This window comes from Halichondria panicea, chromosome 16 (genome assembly GCF_963675165.1).
Source record: "Halichondria panicea chromosome 16, odHalPani1.1, whole genome shotgun sequence".
NCBI classification, from domain to species: domain Eukaryota; kingdom Metazoa; phylum Porifera; class Demospongiae; order Suberitida; family Halichondriidae; genus Halichondria; species Halichondria panicea.
Genome location: NC_087392.1, coordinates 4,879,722 through 4,907,511, shown reverse-complemented (window position 1 = coordinate 4,907,511; position 27,790 = coordinate 4,879,722). Strand labels below are relative to the sequence as shown.

At 45.0% G+C, this 27,790-nt stretch overlaps 2 protein-coding genes and 1 long non-coding RNA gene across 13 annotated transcripts; 1 reads left to right on the top strand and 2 right to left on the bottom strand.

The window, feature by feature from the left end:
• Positions 1-99: 99 nt before the first annotated feature.
• LOC135349836 (leucine-rich repeat serine/threonine-protein kinase 1-like) lies at positions 100-27,748 on the bottom strand. Its single transcript, XM_064548447.1, has 25 exons — positions 27,454-27,748; positions 26,153-26,223; positions 25,522-25,627; positions 21,013-21,135; positions 20,410-20,521; positions 16,935-19,625; positions 15,976-16,163; positions 15,517-15,656; positions 14,742-14,864; positions 14,164-14,437; positions 13,689-13,824; positions 12,784-12,854; positions 9,684-9,812; positions 8,478-9,348; positions 7,846-8,104; positions 6,757-7,299; positions 6,277-6,492; positions 5,856-6,047; positions 5,389-5,539; positions 4,826-5,103; positions 4,178-4,540; positions 3,210-3,394; positions 1,815-2,272; positions 961-1,177; positions 100-426 (listed from the first exon to the last, which is right to left on the bottom strand). Exons 1-25 carry the CDS (start codon positions 27,641-27,643, stop codon positions 246-248), a joined length of 8,268 nt encoding a protein of 2,755 aa, XP_064404517.1. The 5' UTR covers positions 27,644-27,748; the 3' UTR covers positions 100-245.
• Positions 21,425-24,813, top strand: LOC135349837 (uncharacterized). Of its 11 annotated transcripts, none has more exons than XM_064548458.1 (16): positions 21,425-21,835; positions 21,887-22,032; positions 22,081-22,187; positions 22,237-22,340; positions 22,389-22,498; positions 22,548-22,621; positions 22,674-22,783; positions 22,845-22,943; positions 22,993-23,085; positions 23,144-23,244; positions 23,293-23,445; positions 23,493-23,612; positions 23,664-23,754; positions 23,954-24,077; positions 24,157-24,173; positions 24,334-24,813. In XM_064548458.1, exons 1-15 carry the CDS (start codon positions 21,589-21,591, stop codon positions 24,170-24,172), a joined length of 1,695 nt encoding a protein of 564 aa, XP_064404528.1. In that variant the 5' UTR covers positions 21,425-21,588; the 3' UTR covers position 24,173; positions 24,334-24,813. The 11 variants fall into 11 exon arrangements, with proteins under 11 accessions (XP_064404528.1, XP_064404525.1, XP_064404520.1 ...); XM_064548455.1 differs by having other exon boundaries at positions 24,148-24,173; XM_064548450.1 differs by having other exon boundaries at positions 23,664-23,821; positions 23,897-24,077.
• On the bottom strand, positions 24,035-24,385 carry LOC135349838 (uncharacterized). Its single transcript, XR_010399006.1, has 2 exons — positions 24,244-24,385; positions 24,035-24,191 (listed from the first exon to the last, which is right to left on the bottom strand). It is a non-coding gene; the product is annotated as an uncharacterized LOC135349838 (long non-coding RNA).
• Positions 27,749-27,790: the final 42 nt, after the last annotated feature.

Sequence of the window (27,790 nt, the reverse complement as noted above, 5' to 3'; positions counted from 1 at the left end):
ATCAGTATTTTTAGTCGAATGTGATTTATATGGTTTTCATTATACATTCATGTAAAAAGCAATCCTGAAATACCCTAATCATGCACACACACCACGATGTCAACACAGATACCTCATAAACGACTTTAATTGTATTAAAAACAAGTTATCATAAGTGCACAAAATGTGAAATGCGTAATACAAACAAGCGTAACATAAAGTTGACAGAAGGCACACGTTGAAATACCAGCGCTATAAAAACATAACTATCTATTGGTTGCCCACAGCAACACGAAGTTCTCTTGACGGTCCCTATGTGACATGATGGGTTCTACTAGTCTGTCTGTTAGGCCGAGGTAGCCGTAGCCTATACTCACGAGGAGGCGTGTCTGGTGACCTAACATGGTGGAGGTGATGCTCACCACGTCCTTATCATCCAGCAGATCTCTGTGTGCGTGTGTGTGTGTGTGTGTGTGTGTGTGTGTGTGTGTGTGTGTGTGTGTGTGTGTGTGTGTGTGTGGGTGGGTGGGGGTATGTGACATCCTTATAGGCAATTGATGTATTATAGTCTTTCCATAAACATTTGCAATGTGAAAAATTGCTAGAATGGTCGGGAAAAGCCCTGGAAACAAGCAACGTTAATACCTAAAAATGTATATAATGTGTTTATGCATTGAAGGTATAATAATCATTAATGGAATAGTGGGAATTGTGTAGGAGGATATTTACATTTTTAGGTAGTGGGGGGGGGGGGAAGCTAAAGAGAATACGACACCAGATCTATTTGTCACATATAAAAGCTCAAATATCAAAGCAACCTAAGTAATATCAGAAGCCTTCTCTCTATTATGGGCTCCTGGTTATTATAAAGTCTTTCAACTACACGGGTACCATATAAGATTATTGCTAAAGTAACAGGAATATCCCAACGCTAAATAAACTCACACAAAAGAGGCAACAAACAACAACACAATGTTATACCTGTAATAGTCTATGGCATTGCTTCGTCCGATGATGCTAGGCAACCAGTGGCGGGGGAACACACGCCCACCTATGGAGAGCAGCTGGTACACTTCTTTAACGTGACCTTTGAGTTCGGTGGTGGCCACAATTTGAGTGCCCGCTGTGGTTGCTAGGAGTATGTGTCCGTTGCTAAGGGCCAGTTGTAACTCGGAGCCCATGGCATACAGAGAGGTCACTGTATACAGGGGAAATGTGGAGACAGTGGTTTTAGGAAGTAGTAAATATATTCAATAAGACATGTGCAATCAAACATGCACCTGGCCCAATGTTGTACACTACATGTACATGTACATGCATGTATGAGCACCTACCTAAACTACATGTAGCTTGTATGCTGGGAATGTGAAGAATAGTTTTTTGGGGGTAGACACTAATTCTTAATGTACAGGAAATGGTCGGTACTTTGATTGGACTCGTCACATACCGTATAGCGTGTAATTTTCGTGGGGCAAAATATTCGTGGTTTTCGTGGTTGGAGGTCTGACCACGAATATTTTACCCACGAATGAAGCGACCTTGCCTACCTTTACCTGCAGTGCAAACTCCAACCACGAAAATATTACCCACGAAGTGTCTCAATATTGCTGAACCACGAATATTTTGTCCCCCGAAAATTACCTGCTATACGGTATGCAATTGAGCTATGAACACACAAAGCATTATTATAGAGATAGAAGCGCTTGTTAACAAGGAATCCAATGGTACATGACATTCAGCAAAGCATGACAAGGTTATGACAACATTATGAGGGCCAAACTCAACGCAAATACTGGCTGTGACAATACACGCAGGAATGGGACACACCCCCTCACCTTGGTGTGGTGTGAGCTGGGCCACACTGAAGGTTGCCAGTAGCTCCTCTTTGCTCACTGACCAACAATACAGGGAGTTAGTGGGTGTGGTCAATGCCCACACATACTTCCCCTCCCCCTCGGTCGAAACTAACGACACCACCTCCTCGTTCTCTGCAACCTCGTATCGTGACCTGTTGTACTTTTTACGACAATACTCAATTTGAGACGCTGCTATATCGAATATCAGTATAATCTCGTACTTGGTTCCGCACCAAAGACTTCGCTGGCTACTACCAGCTGTTATCAAAGTCGAGGACAGGATGGGAAGTTTCTCTGGAGTCTTGAAGACCGAGCGAACAGGAAGTTGCGTACTGTTAATGTGATTGTCAAAGTGAGAATTGTCTGGAATATTACGGTCCAAAATGTCTTCGTTGAATAAGAGGATGGTTCCATCTTTACGAGTGACTAGGACTTGCCTGTGTGTGTGTGTGTGTGTGTGTGTGTGGGGGGGGGGGGGGGTCAATAGAGAGGTGGTCTCTTTAGGGAGGTCAATAGTGATAGCATTGTAGGGACAGTACTGAGTGGTCTCAATGGGTCAATAGTGTGAGCATTGTAGGGACAGTGGTCTCAATAGAGAGGTGGACTCTTTAGGGAGGTCAATAGTGATAGCATTGTAGGGACAGTGGTGTCAATAGAGAGGTGGTCTCTTTAGGGAGGTCAATAGTGTGAGCATTGTAGGGACAGTGGTCTCAATAGAGAGGTGGTCTCTTTAGGGAGGTCAATAGTGTGAGCATTGTAGGGACAGTGGTCTCAATAGAGAGGTGGTCTCTTTAGGGAGGTCAATAGTGTGAGCATTGTAGGGACAGTGGTCTCAATAGAGAGGTGGTCTCTTTAGGGAGGTCAATAGTGTGAGCATTGTAGGGACAGTGGTCTCAATAGAGAGGTGGACTCTTTAGGGAGGTCAATAGTGATAGCATTGTAGGGACAGTACTGAGTGGTCTCAATAGAGAGGTAGTTTCTTTAGGGTGTGAGCATTGTATAGGGATAGTTCTGAGTGTTCTCAATAGAGAGGTGGTCTCTTTAGGGAGGTTAATAGTGATAGCATTGTAGGGACAGTACTGAGTGGTCTCAATAGAGAGGTGGACTCTTTAGGGAGGTCAATAGTGAGCATTGTAGGGACAGTACTGAGTGGTCTCAATATGAAATGCAGTCTATTGTTACAAAAAACATGTACATGTAGGCACACATAATAGGTCACACCAAGAGTTCATTAGGAAGAGTACGCAACTCCAATGACTGTACACAAAAGGCGTTCCGTCTGACCTCCTAATGAACTCTTGGTCACACGTACATGCACACGTCCACACCCACCCACCCACACACCCGCCCACACCCACCCACACCCACACTCACCTGTTACTGAGAATATGGTGAATACTGGAGATGCCCTGATGAGCCAGCACTGCCAGCTGTCTGTCCAGCACCGTGTGTTTAGTGATGGCGTCCAACACGTACAACTGCCCCTCGTCAGTGCCCAACCACATGCAGTAGTTCACTGCACATATGCACGTTATCTTGGCCGAGCACACTGGAAATGACTGTGTGGGCATGTGTATGGGGGTGGGTGAGCGTGTGTGTGGGCGTGTGTGTGGGGGGTGGGTGTGCGTGTGTGTAGAGTATGTTATGCTGATTACATAACTATTAATAAAATGATTTTACTCGCTGGTGAAAACATATAAAAAGCCAGACACCAAAGCAGAGGAAGTACTGGCTACAGTCGAGTGGTGAGCAGCTCAGTGGTCAAACTATTAGGACGAGTACTGCCACAACTTGACGTTTTATACTGAATTTTAAGAGGTCACAAGAATTGTTGCTGAATGAAGTATTACTACTCGACTAGCTATGCAGGCATGTGTGTATAATGCACTCTCATTGTAAGGATACATCTTTGTCTAGTGTCTGTGCTTTTACTCACTCATTCACTGGATTTGTACGTCACTTTTAGTGTATTTTGTGTGTATGTAGTGCGCTACAAATGTACGCCTTTCAGAAATAGAAAATCACCATGTTAGCAATGTACGAGGTGATCACAATCGTTACTACTATCTGCATAATAGTGATTGTGAACGCACTTCTATGATTGTCTATAGGCCTGTGTACTATTGTATCACACACACACACAGAGTGTTCCCATATTCCCAGAGCTACCCAATCATTGCCTAATACACACACACAAAGACTACATGTAATGGTAGGCATGGCAACGAGTACACAGTACACAGATACATTTTAGCACCATCAATTTAGGTATTAGAAAACAGACCAAACCTTCTATCCCATATAACATGTTAGAAATTGAGAACCAAAAAATCTTCACTCACTTGAGATGCTTTTCCTCTGAAGTTGATTACTCTGACCTCTGACCCCAGTGCACTGTGCATGCACAGCCACAGCTCCTCCTGGAGGTCGCCCCTAGCAACGTGAGGATGAGGGGGTGTGAATCCAACGCCCCCGGGATCTGAAACCCCGCCCACTTCCCCTGGCGGGAGAATCTCGATGGGGAGAGTGCAGATACAGGAGCATGAAACGATACTAGAGTTATTGAGAGAGACAGCATCCACTAGTCTGGGAATGGAGGGGTTAGGGAGGATGTCTGATAGCTGCTGAGCAGAGGGACGCTGGTGGTAGTCTTGTTGCCAACACCAGCGCATCACGTCCAGGTACAATATAGGACTGTTGAGCTCCTGAGAGGTGGGGGGGGGGAAGTCGATATGTAAGAGGTGAAATATTTAATGTGAAATGCAACTATCGTATAGTGGGCAATTTTCGTATGAACTGCCCACTTAAATATTTCAAATATTTGTACAGCTCGGGATAGCGACGTTGAACGAATTGCGATCAAATAATTTCGTAGTTTAATTTTCATTGGATGCTCTACAATACTACTAGATACGAAATATACCGTCCACTAAACGAAAATAACCCGCTATACGGTATTAACAATGTACAATTAAACTCCCGCCGCTTACCCGGGTCTGTAGGGGAGGTCTCTCTCCTTCGATGACCAATTTCTCAATTTGCATTCCCATTATATTTTGTTTCTCAAATGGAAAGTGGAGAGAGATGAGCTCAAACAAGAACATGCCGAATGAGAACACGTCAACCTTCTCCGTGCACGCCTCTAGTCCCACGTACTTGAGTATCTCCGGGGCCATGAAACCAGGTGAACCCTTGAACCCTTTGACTCCACCCGGAGACATCTGGCGACTGATGCCGAGGTCAGCAATTTTGACAAACACTTCCGTAGCTGTGAATCAGAAATTAAATTGCAATTATACCGGGGCAAACCCACAGTGGCTGCAATAAAGAGGTGGCCTGCTAACACAGGTCCAAATACATGCTATGGAGACTTTACGCCCCATTAACCTGGCTGTATTATAGAGGGTGGCCTGCTTACAGGGTAACTACAATAGACATGTACACAGCTCATGTTCTAGCTATCACAGCTAAGTCAACATGCTTCCATAATGGTAACCAGTGTACAGTACATGTATCTGGTAGCTACACAGCTATCAAGAGTGCATGCTCTTACGTTGATATTGCTCCTCCCCCTGATAGCCAGAAGGTTGGGTGGCCATTAGACTCTCATCTGGACTGGGGAACTGGAACACCAGGATGTTGGGACTCTTCAGATCGTAATACACAATCTTACGCTCATGGAGGTAGGCCAGGCCTGAAGCAACCTGCATGGGGAGGGGGGATAAACTATCAGCCAAAACTTGAGATTTCTGATATTGTATGAGAAGTGTGGGCATGTGCAGAAGTAAATCATCACGAGTAATCCATTCTAGCAATGCCTAGCCAGCAAGCAATGTCAGTCTAGAGGTATGGGTAACCAAAGCTAGTCTATACATGTAGGTTAGTTTTCTGTAATACACTAGGAATTTGGGCCACATCAAGTTACATGTATCATGTGGTAAGAGCTTATAATTATTTTCAACTCTTCTTTCCAACTAAAGTTACTGACACTCAAAGTAGGCCAGCTGCTATTGTTAGTACCTGCAGTGCTGTGGATTGCAGTGCACTAGGACTAATACGAGCATCCACTTTACGGAACTTCTTAAAGAGAGAGGACAGACTTCCATTAGGTGCCCACTCCAGGATGAAGCACAGCGGCTGTAGCACCACACCTATGAAGTCTATGATGTTGGGGTGGTCCAGACGATGGAGCATCGAGACCTCAGTACGAACCTGGGTGTGAGGGTGTGAGGTGTGTGTGAGGATGTGAGGTGTGTGTGAGGTGTGGTGGGTGTATGAGGTGTGGAGGGTGTGTGTGTGAGGGTGTGAGTGTGAGGTGTGGAGGGCACATTTCAGAAGAAGAAAAAATCGTTGGAAAGTGGATTTTGGGCAATCACTAAAAACACAGAACATATAATATTATAGTTATGTAGTTTATTTATAGCCGATGACAGTGTTGTACCTCAACATAAGCCTTTGTTGCTGACTCAGCATTGTACTTCTTAGAGTCCATCCTGTCGATCTTTATTGCCACCTCTCGTCCCTCGTCATCAGTAGCGGAGGGGGCAGGGTAGACTGAGCCGTGGTAGATATCACCAAAGCTACCGTGATCCACATACTCCCCCTTGTCCACACAAGCAGGGTCCAGAATGAACCTCCGGGGGAGGTCTGAGAATACCTGTGTGTGTGTGTGTGTGTGTGTGTGTGGGCGTATGTGTGTGTGTGTGTGTGTGTGGGAGTATGTGTGTGTGGGGGGGGGGGAGTACATTACTATACAACTAGTTTTCATCAGTTATATTTGTAGCAGACATCATTACTTGATATACGTTATTTGTTGGGCCTATGGAATGGATTGCATAAAAATAATTAATATGAGATGATTGTCAAATTAATGAAGAATTAATATGTTAATAAACAGTTATTTACACACTAAGACACTCACCAGGTCTGGGGCAATGTGCTGCACTGAGAGGGGGTGCTCTGGGTGGGCGGGGCACACCAGAACACCAGTCTGACGTGACGCTAGGATACAAGACTCTAGCATGAACCCAAACTTTGACGCCACATCTAGTCCAGCCTGACTTCCAACAGGGGGTGCTCTGGGGGGCGACGCCTCATCGAAAAGAGCAAGAGGGTCGTGATCTGACTCACTGTTACTTTTCACTTTCACTACATGTATGTCCGCTAAACTTCCTTTCCTCATTGTACGCCTCACATCCAGGGGTTTGTCACTACCCTCATGTAAAGTGGGTGGAGTTTCACTGTTGATCTTGCGTTTGAATAAAGCTCTCCGTGGCTTTGATTTGGGGGTGTGGCTTGATGGACCTCCCTCGGGTGAGGTACCAGCAACTTCTGACGGGAAGTGCTGCGATGATTTCGAGAAAATTCGTGTTGAACGTTTGGAAGCGGATGTAGTGGGTGTGGTTTTGGCCGAGCTTGTGAACAGTTCAGCTGGTGGTCGTTCAACTAGTGGACTCAGACAAACCTAAGCGTAGGAGGGGGAGGAATAGGACATTTATGTTAAAGTCTATAGAGCATGAATTTCCTAACATTTGGTTGTGCAAGATTGTTAAATATTAGGGGGAGGTAAATATCAGAATGTGAAATTGCTAGTAAGCCTATCAAACATGCAGCTGCATGTCGGCTCAGAGCTGCAGATAAACCATCCACCCACTCATTCATGCACTCCCGGTATAATATAATGACAGTGACTCACCGGGGCATTTAAAATAATATAAACCCCCAATACACAGTCATGTGACCCGCATACAAACCCCAATACACAGTCATGTGACCTACACATAAAACCCCAATACACAGTCATGTGACCCACACATAAACCCCGATACACAGTCATGTGACCCACACATAAACCCCGATACACAGTCATGTGACCCACACATAAACCCCGATACACAGTCATGTGACCCACACATAAACCCCGATACACAGTCATGTGACCCACACATAAACCCCGATACACAGTCATGTGACCCACACATAAACCCCGATACACAGTCATGTGACCCACCTCAGAATCATCCAGGTGAGGCAGCTGCTCAGCGTTGCTCACACAGAATGGACAGGGGACCACTCTATTGACGTAGGGGACGGACTCCACCGTCTTATTCCCCTCCCTTGCTCCTAGACCAGGGTACCAGTCCTCCAGGAGTGTGTCTATATAGTCAGCAGCTAGGGCTAATAGTTCAGCACTCATCCAGTGGCTCTCGTATTGAGGGTAGGCGGGGCTTGGGTCATGTGACCCGTCATCCACATCATGTGACGTCAGTCTAGTAGTGTGTGTACGTATATAATGTGTATTATAACAAATACATTAAATGCGTAAAAGCCACCGGAAACATGCTACAAGTACAAACATTTTCAAATTGCACAAATCTGCTATCGTATAGCGAGTAATTTTCGTTGGTGCAAATTTTTGTATGAACTATTTTTAATATTTGTACAGCTCAGGATAGTGACGTTGAATCTATTGCAGCAGAATAGTTTTCGAAATATATACGAAAATTTACACCATACGAAAGTAAATCACTAGCTATACATGTTCTGTATATAAAGTCAGAACGTTAACTCGACCTACATACATGTATATACAGGCCCTATATTTATATAGCCAGTGGAATACTCTAGATAGAGAAGACTCACTGTGTCACTGGCTGCAGTTGGTCCACCTCTCTCTGGAGCAGTGCCAGACACACAGTATCGGGGACGATGACCTCGATACCCCTAGAGGGGGTCATATCCACCGGCATCCAGTGACCGCTCAGATCAAACGATAAGTCCTGTGCATCCATAGATGGCTCTATAGGTGTACAAGCACTTTTTTGCTCGAAAATGGACGGGCTTGGCTTGCAATTAGAAAACGACCCACCAGGTAGTATCTCTGAAACACGCAGCAGGCTGAACCCCTTGTACCAAAGCTCTATCCCGGTCTTCCAATAGGACCACTCCAGGCTCACGGCGCCAGTTTGAGCTCCCGATATAAGCTCCTCCATAACCTCCTTCACCTGCTCACGATCGTAACCCAACGAGCGCAAGAGAATCTCTCCAAACGCATTCGACGCTAGAAATCGAGAAATCAGTCGTGGCCAAAATCCGCTCGGTACGTACGTCATGAAATAAAATCGCCGTAGCAAGAGCCCTGTTCGGAATATCTCCTCACTCATGTGCGTAGCCACGGCTAGTTGAGATCCCACTCGCCCTTCCCAGCTATCAGAGCTATGTTCAAGGTCACTGCTGTGCTCGAGATTAGAACTAAACAACTTGCTCGTGTCCGGAGACATTGAGAGGATTCGCACAAGACTGGGTCTTGGGAATACGTTCTTGAAAGTGTGTAAAGTGTACCGAGGTTTCAGAGGAAGCATGGACGGTACTAACAGTCGATGGCGATCGAGGTATAAGGCCACTTCGAATTTTCCAAGGAGTTCAACGTATTCTTTTCGGTATGCCTGAGGGAAGACATTGCCTTTGAAGACGTGAGAGAGGACTGATGTACGGAGAATTCCAGCCTCAGGGCCTGTGTGTGTGTGTGTGTGTGTGTGTGAGGTGGGCGGGGGCATGATTACGTATGGATACAGAATAGCTTATAATTATAAGATATGCAGACTACAAGCTGAACATGTACAAAGAACGCTAAGAACACATACTGCACAAGCTTACACATAAAACCATTTTAAGTGGTGACTGTTTCAATCCTCAATCTCAATTCAGTACACAAATTTGCCTCTTTCACGTAGTAAACTAGAAGGCCTAAGAGGTGTTGTTTGCTGTCTAGAGGTGGTTAGTACTTACCAACCACCACGACTAGTGTGGATACATCACAGACTTGGAGGGATAATAGCTATCACTCACCATCTTGTCTTGGGATGAAGGTTTGCACCTCAGGGACAGTCACAATGTGAGCCAGCATGTCACACAACCATTGAGGGTTCACAAAGTACAGGTGACTCAGAGCAGGTGTGTCGTAATGAAGCATGATACCTGCCAGTGGGGGAGAGGAAGAGAGGGAGAGGGAGAGGGAGAGGGGGAGGGAGGGGGTTAGTGGTGGTCTGGTGATATACCTTTCAAATAGCTCAATTCTGAAAGCTTGGAAAGATACCTTTTAAACTAGAGCACTAAAGTGCAAACCCTCGGCTGGTGACATGATTATAAAGAAACCAGAAGACTGCATATAGTGATGTTGTTATCATCATGCATGACTTGCACAGCAACTCAGGAGCAATAAAACTAAACCAGACTGGAGGCATGCTGAAACATTTGAGAACAGGTAGTAGTACTATAGATATATGCACTGTGGATTAGGATCACAGCAAAGAAGCCTGGAGTCTCAGAGAAGTATGGCTCCAGGTCCTGCATGGATCCCAGTCAGCTAAAGCAAGCTTTCTACTTTGGTGACCCTGTTCCATTCTTCCTGGTATATACAGCTTTCTACTTTAGTGACCCTGTTCCATTGTTTCTGGACCGGGTACAAGATCACTTCAGTTATAAGTAACGCATGTGCAAGTTCTGTTCAAGCTACATTTTGCTCGCTTTTATTACATGTAGACAACGAAGCTTTAACACCGAAAGCTGCCACTATTAGAAGTACTGACTTGTTGTGTGGAGGCTACCCATGCTGTAAACGCAGTGCTAGAGCATCCAGGTAAGCAGACCCAGTCACAAGCTTCTTAGCTTTTGCTCGTTTTTATTTGACAATGAAGGTTTAACATGAAATTCTGCCACTATTAAAATTAATAACTTGTTGTATGAAGGCTATCCATGCTGTAAACGCAGTGCTGTGGCATCCAGGTGAGTAGATTCACCTGTCACAAACAAACAAACAAACCAAACTAGAGCACTAAAGTGCAAACCCTCGGCTGGTGACATGATTATAAAGAAACCAGAAGACTGATATAATGCAGTGCATATAGTGATGTTGTTATCATCATCATGCATGACTTGCACAGCAACTCAGGAGCAATAAAACTAAACCAGACTGGAGGCATGCTGAAACATTTGAGAACAGGTAGTAGTACTATAAATATATGCACTGTGGATTAGGATCACAGCAAAAAAGCATGGAGTCTCAGAGAAGTATGGCTCCAGGTCCTGCATGGATCCCAGTCAGCTAAAGCAAGCTTTCTGGTTTAGTGACCCTGTTCCAATATTGTTCCTGGTATATACAGCTTTCTACTTTAGTGACCCTGTTCCATTGTTTCTGGACCTGGTACAGGATCACTTCAGTTATAAGTAACGCATGTGCAAGTTCTGTTCAAGCTACATTTTGCTCGCTTTTATTAGACAACGAAGCTTTAACACCGAAAGCTGCCACTATTAGAAGTACTGACTTGTTGTGTGGAGGCTACCCATGCTGTAAACGCAGTGCTAGAGCATCCAGGTAAGCAGACCCAGTCACAAGCTTCTTAGCTTTTGCTTGTTTTTATTTGACAACGAAGGTTTAACATGAAATTCTGCCACTATTAAAATTAATAACTTGTTGTATGAAGGCTATCCATGCTGTAAACGCAGTGCCATGGCATGCAGGTGAGTAGACTCACACATTACAAACAAACAAACAGACCAACGGACTACTATACCCGTGGCCGCCCACGCGCGCCTCGGGTAACTAGAGCACTAAAGTGCAAACCCTCGGCTGGTACATGATTATAAAGAAACCAGAAATATAATGCAGTGCATATAGTGATGTTGTTATCATGTATGACTTGCACAGCAACTCAGAACATTTGAGAACAGGTAGTAGTACTATAGATATATGCACTGTGGATTAGGATCACAGTAAAGAAGCCTGGAGTCTCAGAGAAGTATGGCTCCAGGTTCTGCATGGAGTAGGATCCCAGTCAGCAGCAGGAGCTATATTCAAGCTTCTACTTTAGTGACCCTCTTCCATTGTTCCTGGTATATACAGCTTTCTACTGTAGTGACCCTGTTCCATCGTTCTTGGTACAGGATCACTTCAGTTATAAGTAACGCATGTGCAAGTTCTGTTCAAGCTACATTTTGCTCGCTTTTAGGCCACTCCAAGTGACACTCTGGTTTCTGGTCCTGAAGTTTTTCTAATTGCATGCGGGCGGGCGGCTTTTCTCATTATGTCATTATCAATTTCACCTTATGAATCTCATTATTTTGCAAATGAATATCATTATCACACTATTTTGTACCACATGGACCATTCTGCGCATGCGTAGTAGAAATAATGGGATAGAAATCCAATAATGAGATAGAAATCCAAGAATAAAATCTGATGCGGGCGGTGGACCAGAAACCAGAGTATCACTTGGAGTGGCCTTATTAGACAAAGAAGCTTTAACACCGAAAGCTGCCACTATCAAAAGTACTAACTTGTTGTGTGGAGGCTACTCATGCTGTAAACGCAGTGCTAGAACATCCAGGTAAGCAGACCTAGTCACAAGCTTATTCAAGCTTCTTAGCTTTTGCTCGACAAAGAAGCTTTAACATCAAAATCTGCCACTATTTAAACCAAGATATTGTTATGTGAAGGCTACCTATGCTGCAAACGCAGCGCTATGGCATCCAGGTGAGTAGATATACTAGTGACAAACAGACAAACAAACAAACAAACAAACAAACCAACAGACTACTATACCCGTGGCCGCCCACGCGCGCCTCGGGTAACGACTACTATAACCCGTGGCCGCCCACGCGCCTCGGGTTAATAATGTGTTTAAATCCAAAATACCATAATTTTCGGCCTTGGGCTATAATCCACGGTACAGTGTACTGGGCCGAAACTGGCAATTTTTTTCATATCCCAAATATAAACATTGATGATACTTTGTAAAAGGTCTCTTTCAGAAAATCATTGAAATTGGATCACTAAAACTAACTCAAGTCATGGCCTTTACAGTCCCCCCAGCTACACCCTCCATCATGCCATTAGTCTTATAAGTACATGTACATACAAGCTCATTACCCAACTAAACATGTGACTCACCATTCTCGTGCAGGAAAGTGACAGCTTGGTTGAGCTCTCTGGGGTTAGCAATCACATCCTTAGTAGACTCTCTGTGTGTAGAGGGAACAGGATAACACACTGACACTGACACTGACACTGACACTGACACTGACTGTTGCCTCGATCTGGTTACTATTTAATAGAGGCATGAACTAGATGTACAACAGTAGATGTTATGGCATTTGAGAATACGGTACCTAAAAGAGATCCAACCACTCTAAAATAATTATTAGCGCTCTACAAAGTACGTGTAGCTACAAGTATCAAGCACATCTTGTCTACAATGTGGAAATGATTATATTAAACAGTCACATATGTTTCAGCTATAGAGTCAGCAGTCCACCCTCCCCCCTAGTGGCGGGTGTCCCCCCACCCCCCCTAGTGGCGGGTGTCACCCCCTCCCCTCTAGTGGCGCGTGTCCCCCACCCCTCCCCCCTAGTGGCGGGTGTCCCCCCACCCCTCCCCCCTAGTGGCGGGTGTTCCCCACCCTCCCCCCTAGTGGCGGGTGTCCCCCACCCTCCCCCCTAGTGGCGGGTGTCACCCCCACCCTCCCCCCTAGTGGCGGGTGTCCCCCCACCCCTCCCCCTAGTGGCGGGTGTCCCCCACCCTCCCCCTAGTGGCGGGTGTCACCCCCACCCCTCCCCCCTAGTGGCGGGTGTCCCCCACCCTCCCCCCTAGTGGCGGGTGTCCCCCCACCCCCCCCAGTGGCGGGTGTCACCCCCTCCCCTCCCCTCTAGTGGCGCGTGTCCCCCACCCCTCCCCCTAGTGGCGGGTGTCCCCCCCACGCCTCCCCCTAGTGGCGGGTGTCCCCCCACCCCTCCCCCCTAGTAGCAGGTGTCCCCCCTACCCCTCCCCCCTAGAGGCGGGTGTCCACATTCACGCACCTGAAGAGTGTTTCCTTGAGCACTGGTGGAGTCTCCTCCTTCTTGCATTGCACTGAGAGCACACGAACCTTCTCCTCCAGTTTCAGGAAGTTGGCAGGGATGGGCTGCTCAAGAAGCTTCAACTTGGCACTGTGACCTACGTGCATGTGTGTGGGTGGGGGTGTGAGTGGGTGGGTGTGTGTGTGTGTGTGTGTGTGTGTGTGTGTGTGTGTGTGTGTGTGTGTGTGTGTGAGTGGGGGGTAGGGAACACTGTAATTAGAGGCAAAAAATCAGTATCTAAAATATATCGACCTGATTATAAAGAGTCAGTTAGTCCACGCTACTATCACATACAATTTATAAATGAACTATAATTACACGTACATTGTGTATCTGTATGGTAGACAGTACAGTTATGTACATGTACAAAACAACCACTTTCTAGCCAGTAAAAATAGGAACAAATATTATTTCCAGCATCAGTGGACACACCCACCTTTCCCTGCGAGTGTGAGAGCGAAGGCAATATCATAGAGTGCCATCCTCAACTCTAGTACACCATCCAAACGACCAACGGAAGGACAGCCAACATAAATCACATCCAAGATCTTAGGTAGCCCCATCTCCCGTACCTGCTGAGGGCCACGCCCAACAAGGAACTTCTGATAAATGATGTGGTTCATTTCCGCCTTTCTCTGTTCTCTGTCCTCCCCACGAAGCTTGTCACAGTGGGTCCCCACTATCACCACAGGGGAATCAGGGGCACGGGCCTGTGTACGTGAGGTGTGTGAGGGTGGGTGGGTGGGTCACTGAGATACAGAATTAGAAATTGGACCATCAAATCCATAGACCATAAAGTTCTTAGACAACAAAAATGCTAAGTTTCTATCAAAATTCCATACTAAATGGCAATTAAGGCTATCTTTTGTCCCTGGTAAAGCCATCGATTTGGACCCATGATACCAAATGTTCCTAAAATATGAACTGCACGCTCCAGGCTGACATAAAGAGCCTTCTACCAACCCTCATCTGTATAGGCCACTGATCTCTAAGTGACTGTATGCACTGGCTGACCTGGATGTTGTGTAACCATGGAGCCAGCTGATCGATTCCCTCCTGCCCGAGCATGATGTCCCACACCACCAGGTACAGGGAGCGAGCTGACAGGAAGCACTGGTGCGTTACATAGTACTCCTCCTGAAGAAGGCAACAAAGACAGAGGCAATGACTGACGCTACTTAGTTGTATACAGTGAACTTGTATATAGTGGTCACCCGGTGGTTGTAATAAAGAGGTCGCCAGCTAACACAGGTCCAAACACATGCTATGGAGACTATTAACCTGGCTGTATTATAGAGGTTGCCTGCTAACACAGGTCCAAACACATGCTATGAAGACCATTAACCTGGCTGTATTATAGAGGGTGGCCTGCTAACACAGGCCCAAACACATGCTATGGAGACCATTAACCTGGCTGTATTATAGAGGATGGCCTGCTTATAGGGAGACCACAATAGACAGGCTTCACTATACTGTGAGCAAGGTAATGGTCATCACTTGAATGTGTGTATAACGCTAAAGTATACTGTACATACACACCGACAGTGAGCGACATAAGTATTACTACTATAGACAAATTCCACACAATGCTCCTAGCAACACAGTAAACTAATTAATGCTTGCAGCCATAGCAACACTCCCTAGCAACAATAAAGTTCCCACGGTGTCACTATAAGCTAAGTAAACACAACTTGTTCTTATAATATGAAATAGCACAGTACCCACCTCCTAGTAGCACACACTAAGCTAGTACCCACCTCCTAGTAGCACACACTAAGCTAGTACCCACCTGCCCCCCAAAGTCCCAAGTATAGAAGGTGACTGTACGCAGCTGTTTGGATCCCTTCTTCCGTGTCTTGAGGTACTCTGTCTCAAGGTCTTTCCGATACTTCCAGATACCCAAGTCCACGCCCACTGTGGACAGCGGCTCTGTGGGGGGTAACCACAGGGGGTATGGAGAGGTACCATGTAGCTGATAGCTTTTTGGTGATAGTATTTAATGCATGCAGCACAACGTTCATTGTACATGTACAAATATAGTGATAAGAAATGCGAAGATTGTATAAAACACTGGTATCAAAACTACAGGCATTAATAAAGCAATCTATAAAAAGACATTTTAACAACATTCGTCGGCAAACTAACACATTGCAAATCAAGCACCATTAGCCTACTCCCACACACACACACACGCACACGCACACGCACACACCCACGCACACACACCCACACCCACACACACACACACCTTTCCTCTTGGTGGACAACCTCTTGGATGTGGAGGCAGTGAGCGGCTCTTCCCCAGTGATACGCTGACTAAAGGTGGTGTAGGGTGTGGCCTCCTCACTCACATCCCTCAGTCTGGAGAGGAGGGTGGTCTTGCCCATCTTCTGTAGCCCCACCAGCATCAGCTTCATGCTCTCATTGGGCTTAGCACTGTACAAGTGTGTGTGTGTGTGTGTGTGTGTGTGTGTGTGTGTGTGTGTGTGTGTGTGTGTGTGTGGGGGGGGGGGGGGGGTAATGGTATTGTATGGTATACATAGCATCAAAACTTGCTAGAATACCTACATGTACATGTACATGAGACAACAAAGGCAGCTAGAAAAACACTTTAAGTGGTGAAAGCACACAAGTACAAGTACCATTTGTGATGCAATTTGAGAAAACAGACCACTTGGCTTGGTCTAAAAAAGTTGAGATCTCTATGCATACTGATAGAGCAGAGAAATGCCTACACAATGCTATGCTTAGTCTGTACATACCTCATTCTATGACTAAGTTATAATCGTTTGAAGTTGGTTGCTATGAAATTGCATTATTGAAAAAACGCCATTCAAAGATGCCCTACTCCATTAGTAAGCCTATATTTTGCTTTTTTTGACGAATCACTCAGGTGAACATATTTGGATTTAGAGCACCAGACTTCACATAGAGATAGTAGAAAGGCTATAGATACTTGTAAGCTTATAAAACTAAATTCATCACTTTGCACTCAAGGTCACAAATTTGCCTCTAGCTCAAATTGAAAATCTAAGCCAAGTGGTCTGTTTTCTCAGATTGCATCACATTTACCTAAACAAGCTAACTAAAGGAGACTTAATTATTCTGTACACAATAAGCTATAAAGAGGCAAATTTGTGTGTGAAATTGAGGATTGAGAATGCTGGTCACACCTGCCCACAGTAACACATAACATTGCTGACTCACTCGTGCAGTAGGGACTTCATATAGAGCAGTTTATCAGAGGCTAGTTTGAACTTGTTCAGGTCCACGGCCGGAGGGTTGGTTAGAGGGCATCCATTGTACTCCAAGTTCCACAGATGCTCGCAGTTACAGAGCTCCAAAGGAAGTGTGTCAATATCTACGTTATGACTGATGATGAGGCAGGACAATGTTGAAATGTGTGACAGATAAGAGGGCACGCTTTTCAGTTTATTATGAGCCACTTCAAGTGTCGAAAGCAGTGGAAACAGTGGAGAAATGACAACAGACTGGCTTCCAGTCCCGTCCTTAGAGCCAGAGCTGTGACTGGAACCGCTGCTTTTAGCTGTATCAAGGGCAGAGCTAATGCCAGAATCTTGTGTAGTACTTCGATTTTTCAAGTCATTCTTGTTACCCACTGTACTGGACCTGTGGAAGCTTGACTGGCTCAAGCTCAGAGCAGTGGGCTCAGTGCCTGGTGATAGGGATTTGGATGGTGGTGACATTTGACTTTGAGCAAATTTGTAGCGCTCAGCGTTTGTGTTTGAGCGTGATTTTGTTTGATCCAATATCGAGTCTTCGAAAGACGATGTCAATTCGTTCCCTTTCTTTCGGCCAATCATTTTAAACAGCTGCAGGTCGAACAAATGATTATTGTTGAGCTTGAAGGTGGTCAATTTTCGAAGGTTCTTGTGTGATCGATGGGAACAAGGTTTGTACGAGAAATTTGTATCGACCGACATCGGTTTTCTAGAACAGGGCACAAAGTTCCGATAGTCACTGGGGGATGGTGCTATGGCAGTGTTTAGGTGATTATCAGATGCGTTGAGAAGCTCCAACTCAAAGGGATAGTCTCCAATATTTCCGAGTGACTTTATCATGTTTTTAGAAACGTTCAACTTCTGCAGTTTAGGTGCCAAACAGCTCATCCCGATTGGAATATTTGTGAGTTTGTTTCCTGAGAGATCGAGTGCCAACAAACAGAAACTATTCATATCTTTATCCTCCTCGAGTGTTTCTAGATCCTCCAGCTCCTCAACTTCAATGTTTGTATCTTGAAAACTCTCCAGACGTCGACTAATGACCGTTTCAGTTTTAACCGTCTCTCTTTGCTCCGAGTACGTTCTGTTTTTTGTCATAGGGGTGGAGCTATTGTAGGGCATAAACACAGAGCCAGTATCCTGCAGGCCACCATTAGAGCCAGCCCGAGCCTCCGGTGAGAAGGCGTGGTCTAAACTAGTGGCATCTTCTGGAAGCATTTCCATGGTGGGCGAGTATTCAGAGAGGCTATCTGACAATCGTCTAGTCGTGGGGAAAATTAAGAGTTGGTTTCGAGCAAGAAACAATCGCTGTAGTTTTGGAGAGCTCCATATCGCCGTGGAAACATAGGTGATCTGGTTGTCATTGGCGTTGATTTCTTTGAGCTCTGGCAGACCAAAAATGCAATTTGGAAGAGCCGTCAGTTGATTTGAGTTCAGATCAAACTGACACAGCAAGTTACATGTCCATCCACTATTTTTCTTTCTCTCTTCAAGTGGTAAGAAAGTGAGTTGGTTTCGACTAATGTCCAGATGCTTGAGATGCGGTAGACGAAAAATTTCGATGGGCAGTTCTGTTATGGAATTACTCGAAACATCGATTTGTGAGATGATCGGGTTTTTATCTTGTAGGCTGGGCAGCTTTGTAACCATTGGTAACCAGTCGCTACAAACGTAGCGGAGATTTTTGCTTCGCCACACAACGTCTAATTGAGTGGGCGTTTCTTTCTGAGGTGATGCTGGCTTGGATTTGGAGGATCGTGTATGGATGACGATTTCCTTAACGCCGCCATTGTAGCACAGGAGAAGACCCGCAATTTCGTTGTTTGGAATTGAGATGGTTCGTTTAAGAGCCTTGAGGCGTGCGTCTGTGGCACCATTCTGTAGTAGAAAGTGAACGACGTTCATTTTCTCCATGAGGCAAGCTTGCACTAGGGCTGTGAGGTCTGTATTAATGGCAGTGTCAAGAGATAGTTTCATGAAAGCGTTTATATCGGCCCCAGCTCCTAGTAGCACTTTCATGACTTCAAAGAAACCACCCTTGGCTGCCTCGTGAAAAGCTGTCCGTCCCTTGAGCGTAATGGCATCAATACCGGGAACACAGCGAGTGGTTTTCTTGCCTTGAGGGGTTGACTTTGTGTGTGGCGACAATCCTCTGTTTTGGGGCGGCATCTCTGGTTTCTGATACTGTGTGAGATAGTCGACAATGATTTTGACAATCTCCAAGTGACCGTTGATGGCAGCTTCGTGCAGTGGAGTCCGCTGTTCCATCTCGCTAACTGCCATTACATCCAGCGTCATTTCTGGCAAAGATTCGTTCATCACGACCTTCAGAGTGTCGCTCTGGTAGAGATAAGCTTCTTCTTCGCACGAGTTCTCACGGGAACGGATTTGCTGGCCTCGGGTTGCCACGGCGATGAGGTTACGAACGATATTAGTGTGTCCCCGACGAGCGGCGATGTGTAGCGATGTTTCTCCTGGGGAATCATCGATCATTAGTAGGGCTGGTAATCGGTTGAGTAGGCACACAACGACCTCTGTGTGACCTTCGTGACAGGCTAAGTGGAGGGCCGTCGTGTTAGATACCCGACTCGCCACGGCAACGGCTCCCATCGTGAGCAAATATTCGACAATGTCCACATGTCCACTCCTTGCAGCACTGTGTGTGTGTGTGTGTGTGTGTGTGTGTGTGTGTGTGTGTGTGTGTGTGTGTGTGTGTGTGTGTGTGTATGTGTGTGTATGTGTGCATGTGCGTGCGTGCGCGCGTGTGTGTATGAGTGGGGGGGGGGAGTGATTAAGTGGGAGAATTGTTGTACATACAGTTACTGAAAAGATGACTAGTGATGTACATTCAAATGTGTTTGAATTCACACACAAACTGACGAACAAGAATGTTTAGAAAACAACAATCTGATTGTGCTAGTCTGAATGCCTCCGTGTAAACACACAACCTGTTGACACAAACACTGCTAAACATTAAATACCAAAAGTGATAATTCACAATCAAATGAAGATGCTAGACCGTATAGTGGGAAATTTTCATTTTCACAGTTTTTGTGGGTTAGCAATCCTACACGAAAATAAGTTCCACAAAAATTGTTCTTTAACTAGAATTATCTGCTATAACGTGCAAAGATTAAAGGCGTGGCTTCTAGTAAGCAGTCATCCCACGAACATTGTGTAACAAAATGCTTTTAGAGGCCATTCCACAAAATATAAATGCCTCAAAAATTTAACGCTATATGGTATATCAGAAATAACAGTGAAACCTGTATATTGTGGTTATAAGCAGGCCACCCTCTATAATACAGCCAGGTTAATGGGCCCTAAAGTCTCCATAGAATGTGTTTGGACCTGTGCTAGCACGCCACCTCTTTATTACAGCTGCTAGTCTGACCTCCATAGACAGGTTTCACTGTATGATAATCTCCATGGATACTCACCACATGAATAGATTCTCGTCTCTCAGTACAAAGTCGTTGACGGCCTCGGGAATGTTGGGAAGTATATCCTTCACTAGTTCCAGGCTACCTCCCTCACAAGCACTGAACAGACCTGGCGGAATGGAACATGGACTGGTGACACTCGATACAGATGTATAATGTCAGGGTGTCATACAGGATTTTGAAGTAGAGGGGGTAAATAAGAAAAGTAACTAGAAAATTTTGCTAAAAAAAGGTCAACTGTTATTTCAATACCCTGTTAGTATGTAAAATGCTAGCTATGGACCCCAACTAATACCTGAATGCAAATTTTAGGCGGGGAAATGGGAGCTAGAGGGGGATATCCCCCCTTTCCCCTCCCTGTATGACACCCTGAATGAACATGTACACTTATGATTAAAACAAGAATTCTGTGGGCATGTTAAAAATCCACTAAATACAGAGACTTTAATCGCTTTTGTCAAAATTGGTGAAATTGACTAAAAAGCACACCATTATAGAGCTATGAAGAGCTACAAAATACATATTTTAATTTGGTAATTGATCACTGCACACTCAAGTTATGGGCAACTCTAGGGTTCGTAGGGTTCGTAGGGTTTGTACCTTTGATTCTGCTCTCTTTGATGCGTGCCACCTCTTGCTGCAGCTGCACCCTCGCCAGCTCATCAATGAGGTCCGCACACTCGTAGAAATCACACTGCATGGCCAGTTCCCGAGGGGTGAACCCTGCAATTAAGGGAGGTACAGCATGTAAGGGGCGAACCCTGCGGTGAACAATCAAGCTAGCGAACACACTGAAGTTAGTTAGTTACATGCAATATACGTATTGATCTGAGGACAAACTCAGAGCAAGTGTAGAAGGTACACTAGAAGATAATATTGCTCTGTCAAGAGGTGGTTAGAGAACAGTACTTGCTTGCAACAACAGCACTTAACTTTGTTTTTTAATTACCAGAGATATGAATATTATTATGAGTGTACTGTTAAACGAGCATGCGCCGTATAAAAGGGGCGTAGCAGGCCAGGTATCATGGCGCATAAGAAAAAAATGGCGACTGTTTGCGAGTCTTTATAAAACCGTCTGACAAACCCTTACTTATGCAGAAATACGCCCCTTTTTGGGCCTGCAGAGCCACATGGGCATTACGCAACAGCTAGGACAAGACTTAGTTTCTAAAAATGGCTAATCGTAGAAAACGACCGCGCCACAGTTTTGACTGCTATCTTGGCTCTCCTGAAGAGAAACAAGCTCTACAGGCAAGGATAGAGAGAGTGAGGAAGAAGCTATCGCCTGCTGGACGTACCATTGACAACCTTTCTCTCATAAACGCCATGCTAGACGCTGTAGAAGAGAAACTAGCTAGTGCTGATGAAGGTACGCCCACAAGTGATCAAGGGTCTGTTAGGCCCTTCTTGAGAGACAATGGTGAGTGTAATAGCCTTCTTTTTACCTAGTTATACAGTCCTGTTCTATCAGGGATGTACACTGGTGATAACAGTCCTGATGATCAGACCTTGTTCATCACTGAGAAGCGCTGCTTTGATGATTTGATGACAGGGCTGGCGTCATCGTGCTCGGAGTGTTTGGTTCGAAGTTGTTGGCGACTGGACTCTGTGATTCAGGTAGTTTGTTTTAGCTTGTTTACACTATATGCGTGATTGTTTTATTAGAAAGGGCACGTCATCAGAGTTTTGTACTCTTGTCGTCACTGCCGGCACCAGAAGAGATCATGGTCTAGCTCTCGCGTGTTTGGAGGACACTTCCTCGTCAATCAGAAGTAATTATTTGGCCACACCATCACTATACTGATTAATTTACTCTTATAGGATGGTACACTCTTTCACTTGTGCTGGGATCATTCCATCCCAGTACATACATCTCTCTATGTTCGCTGGACTGGGCACAGTTGGTCATGCTTACATCCGGAGAGGTATATATGGTACAAAGACATGTACTTCACTAACTTTCTCTTTCACAGTATACAATAACAACAGCTACCTAGAGATTGTGGCCGCGGCAGCTGAACACTCCATGCAGTCGGCTGTAGAGGAAGTCAAGGCTCTGCCACACTACAGCACTAAGGGAGAAGTACGTTGTTGAATAATTTGTATTTATTTTATTGATTATTCTATTTCAGTGGGTGATAACTGACGCTAGGCATGATTCCACGGCCAATGCGTATCATACGACTGTGCCTTGCCTTTCAGGAAGGTATGTTAGTTAGTGTTTAGTACATACATGTACTAAGTGTTGTAATTTTTAGCACTCATAAGATCCTTGGCATCTCCACCATCTCTCGGACAGAGCACTCGGTAGCTCAGACCAGAGAATTGCAGTGTACCAAGGTTGTTCTTCCCCAAGTCATTGCTAGAGGTAAATGTAACTAACTAACTACGTAATAAATTATTTCATTGTATACTAATGATTGTCTCAGGTCTGAATGTTACTGAGGTTGGGCATGACATGCAAGCTCAGGTTGCTAAGTACGTGACACACACCCTCAATCTCATCAACTCCTATGACACATGGCACGGTATGCTGCATATTATTGGATACATGTAAACTATATGCATCACTATCAGGTACTAAGAACGTAGCCCGGGAGCTCAAGAAGATCACAGAGGGTCGGGTCAGAGATCGGAACATAACGTGGTTCCCTGAACTCTCTGATAAACGTAAGTGAAGATGATGTTGAGGTACGTATACGTCACTGATAAATGTCTATTCATTTAGGGCGCAGTATCAAGATACACTTGTACTGGGCCATGAAGAACTGTGGTGAGGACCCTAACATTCTACAGCAGATGGCTCTCAACATCCCCAACCACTACAAGGTAAATGTCATCGCCCATTACTGTACTGACTCCAAACTGCTCGTACAGGGTGATCATTCTAACTGCCATGCCTCGTCTCCCTGTCGTATGGCTCCCTATATACCCAGTCGTGCTCAGATTACCAACAAGAAGGCAGAAGAGGAGCTCCTTAGGTGCATCAAGGCTACCTACGTCTTCAAGAATGCGGATGCTTTCTGTCGGGTAATGATAGTAATTTTATTACCGAAAAAAAACTTGCTGTCATGTAGTGTCGGGACACGTTCTGGGTAGAGTCATTCAACCACCAGCTGCTGATCTACTTGTCCAAACGTATCCACTATTCTGACGAGACTTTTCTCATGAGAATGAACCTGGCCGTACTTGACTGGGTAAGATGATTACAAAATTTATTTTAAAATGAATTTGTGTGTTGTCATTAGAACGAGAATGTGAATCGTGCCCACACCAGTAAGAGAAAGGTTAAAGACCTTCGCCGTCCTGACAGGCGTACTGACATGAAAGCTCTCGTGAGTAAGTCTTATCATTTTGCGGGTATGCTTTGGACAGAGTATGTCGCAAGGAACGGCGTCGATTTGAGGTATGTGTACGTGTGGAAAAGTTGTGTGTGTGTTCCTAAGCAATCGGGTCACTGGCTCTCATATTGACCCCTCAGCTCAGCAACGGTGGAATTTTTAGTAGTGAGCATCTTTTTCAACTTACGTTATTACAGTGAGTTTGAGGATATTGAGCCAGATGGTGACAACGATGAAGACTGGCTCACTGATGGCATGTTACCCCCCCTTCTGCCTAGTGATGATATGGAGTCAGATTCAGATAGCGACGACAGAGAATAGGTATTATAATTAATTACAAAACACAACATTCTAAAGTTCCATATTCTCTGCATCGAATGTCGACAAATAGTCCCTGTAGGTCCCATCGACACTAGGGTATCGCCTTCTTATTTCCTGTGTAATGATAACTGTAAGCAATTTCCGCAGTAACTAAAATTATACTTACTACAATCACACATTTGGGCATTATGTCCCTTTTGTCATGCCTGACAGTCCGCCTCTCCTTCCTCCTCAGGTACTCCTCATCTCCCCACAGACCCACGTCCTGGAGCAACCTCCAAAACTTCCGATACAACCGGTGCCTCTTTTCATCATTTGCTGGATGAGGTCCACAGGCACCGGTTAGGAAGTCTGGAGGAAGAGCAATCACACACGGCCCACAGAGGCAGTGTGGACAGCAGTCCTGCAGTCCCTGTAAGACAGGGACGAGGGCAGAGTCTCTGTAACCCCGTGGATGACTTGGAGAGAGAGCTGCGGACAAATAAGTTTTAATAAAATATCATTGATTATCATGTTTATTTTCTTACTAATAGGTGGCATTGGCTGATCTGGGACGGCGTCTGGGACAGCCTCCCACCTAAGCTTCACCGTCTGCCTGAGTCCTGCCTCCCGGAGCTCTTTAACTACTTTATTTATTTTACTAACGACCACTTGTGGTGGAGTGTCTTTATATTTAACTGTTACCTGTACATGGTATAATTATGATTGAAATGATGACATTTTATTCTTACCTCGATCTCTTCTTTGGAAGCCATTGTTATTATAACTTATGGCCATGTGGATATTGCACGTGGCCTGGAATGAGCATGTTTTGTTGGTTTATGTGCGTGTACAAGAGCTGAGTTCTTATCATTTTCAAACTAGGCGCCATTTTGTTCGCAATGATTTTACTTCCGGCCTGCTACTTTCCTTTTATACCGCAGCGGAGGCTGCATGATCGCGATTGCTTGCAACGAACGCGTACTGTTTATAAACGCGACATTCTCGTTTAATAGGAACACACCACCAGTCAACACAGAAGCACTACACACTTCATACACTGCCATACAATTCCTAACACAATGCAATTATACTCTAACACAATAGAGATCACCCAATTAAGCAATAGAGCTACTGGTTAGAAATGTGGTACAAACTGAAAGTACACACTGATAAACTGCAACCCCATCAAGACATTCATACATTGTAACTCTTGCTCTGCACAGCTGAGAGAGATTTGACGTTTACGTTTTTAATGAACTATTCAGCTGTACGTGTTCCTGTACTGATGGATATAACCCAGTACCTGTACTGATGGATATAACCCAGTGCCTGTGTGGTCTGATATAACCCAGTACCTGTGTGGTCTGGATATAACCCAGTACCTGTGTGGTCTGGATATAACCCAGTACCTGTGTGGTCTGGATATAACCCAGTACCTGTACTGATGGATATAACCCAGTACCTGTGTGGTCACTGATCTTGAGGTCGGCACCATGGGACACAAGCAGTTGGACTATGCTCATCTGGTTGTCATGGATCTTGCCTTCATTCTCCCTATTCTGTGGCACCTAGTGTGTTGTGTGTAGTGCATACAGAGGAGTCATTTCCAGCAATTTTACTATTTCCCACTTTTTGACTTGATAATCACGATTGACATTTGTGCTAAAAACAAATAACAATGTTTACTATCAGCCGTACACACTCACACGCACACGCACACGCACACGCACACGCACGCGCACGCACACGCACGCACACGCACGCACGCACACACACACACACACACACACACACACACACACACACACACACACACACACACACACACACATCCATCCGTCCGCCACGCACACGCACACATACCCACCCACCACCACACACACACACACATGCACACATACCCACCCACCACCACACACACACACGCACACATACCCACCCACCACCACACACACACACACACGCACACATACCCACCCACCACCACACACACACACACACGCACACATACCCACCCACCACCACACACACACACACGCACACATACCCACCCACCACCACACACACACACACACACTACATATTTAGCTCACCTGTCCAAGGACGCCACTGACTGCCTTGTGGAGAGGGGTTTTCCCACCGTTACCAGGCCGATTGACATCAGCTGCAGGGATCAAAACAACACTCCTTCATCGAGGGCAGACAAACACAACAATACAACAAACACACTGATAACAAACCACTAATGAACTATTCTACTCTAATCGCCATATGGCTCACAAAACCCATTAACTTTATTCCAAACAACAGAGCCAAGCTTTAGAACTAGTATACTCCATAAAGACAGGTACTTAATTGTCTATTTACGGCTACTTATAATAATTATACTAAAGCACATTTTTCATTTTTCAAGTCTAAAGTTAAACAGCTTTACGAAGAGAGAGAGAGAGAGAGAGAGAGAGAGAGAGAGAGAGAGAGAGAGAGAGAGAGAGAGGAAGATAAGTGGATCAGAGAGAATGGGGGAAGGAGAGAGACAGGAGAGTGGGCTTGCATAATTATCTCTACGTCAACTTTAACGTCAATATTACTTTGTTTAGATCGCTTTGTAAAACCACCCTCTTACTCTGCTTAGCAAACAGTGTCAAGTTGGCTCACTACCAGCAGTGTCCACACAGCTAGTGTCACTGCCACATTAGCTGATGTTTCACTATCACTATTGTGCTGGACTAATATGGAAGTGTATCAAAACCAATTAAACTCTCCCAAAATTGTTTGTAAACTTCCACAAAATGAGGTCTTTATTTTACTCAAAGTGAGAGATCTTGCACTTATTGAGGGCTCCTGATATTCAGGCTGCCCACATTGCTTAAGCTGCTTTGGCCTTCCAAATGAACTCACGGCCAGCTGATCAAAATTATGCGTCGTTATGGTTATTTAGTCAGGCTTTCAAGGCTAGGGACAACAACATTCTCACATACTTGTATAGATACAGACATTGTTCAGCTAGACTCATGTTAGCAGGCCAAGATTAATGCAGCTAGCTTGATACCACATACATCATGGGATATCATAAACAAACATGGTGCATTAATTAATTAAATCACGACCTAAACAGAATACACTTGTTTGTATCTTCAGCATTTTGCTAACTCAATACACACACTGCACTAGACGAGCAAGCACGAGAGTTAGTTACCTCACTGTAATAATTATAATACTCAGACTCACTACCATAAAGGCTTTACAGACCTAGCCTCGACTATATATATCGTTATAAACTGTTAATTTATAATTAATCATAGCTTTATCCCTGTGTGTGTGTGTGTGTGTGTGTGTGTGTGTGTGTGTGTGTGTGTGTGTGTGTGACTAGCTTATAAGACAACTGCTAGCTCACCCTTAAACTTGAGCAGACAGCTAGCACAGTCAGTCTCCCCATAATAAGCAGCCTCGTGAAGTGGACTGTCGCCTCTGGAGTTAGGAAAGTTGGGGTTAGCTCCAGCTTCTAGTAGGCTCTCGAGTAGCTTCAGGTTGCCCCACATTGCAGCCTTGGTGAGCTCCTCAGAGAGATCAGGAGTTGCGCTCATCTTGGGCCTTGATATCACAGCTGCTTCGGTCTCTCAAGCATAACTAAAACTTGACAAACTTTGTTCTATCAGCTAGCTCAAGCTGCTACTGTAATATGGTAGGAATGGTTCCACTAGCAATTGGATTACAATGTACAATAAACCAGT

What these genes read in the sequence shown, in the direction of transcription:
- LOC135349837 (XM_064548450.1), top strand. Translation starts at nt 21,589, where the DNA reads ATGGCTAATCGTAGAAAACGACCGCGCCACAGTTTTGACTGCTATCTT. An exon ending in CACTTCCTCGTCAATCAGAA is followed by an intron (nt 22,188 to 22,236) that starts GTAATTATTTGG and finishes TTACTCTTATAG; the next exon opens with GATGGTACACTCTTTCACTT. An exon ending in CTCCTATGACACATGGCACG is followed by an intron (nt 22,944 to 22,992) that starts GTATGCTGCATA and finishes CATCACTATCAG; the next exon opens with GTACTAAGAACGTAGCCCGG.
- LOC135349836 (XM_064548447.1), bottom strand. Translation starts at nt 27,643, where the DNA reads ATGAGCGCAACTCCTGATCTCTCTGAGGAGCTCACCAAGGCTGCAATG. An exon ending in TCAGTGGCGTCCTTGGACAG is followed by an intron (nt 25,628 to 26,152) that starts GTGAGCTAAATA and finishes ACAACACACTAG; the next exon opens with GTGCCACAGAATAGGGAGAA. An exon ending in CCAGCTCACACCACACCAAG is followed by an intron (nt 1,178 to 1,814) that starts GTGAGGGGGTGT and finishes CCCTGTATACAG; the next exon opens with TGACCTCTCTGTATGCCATG.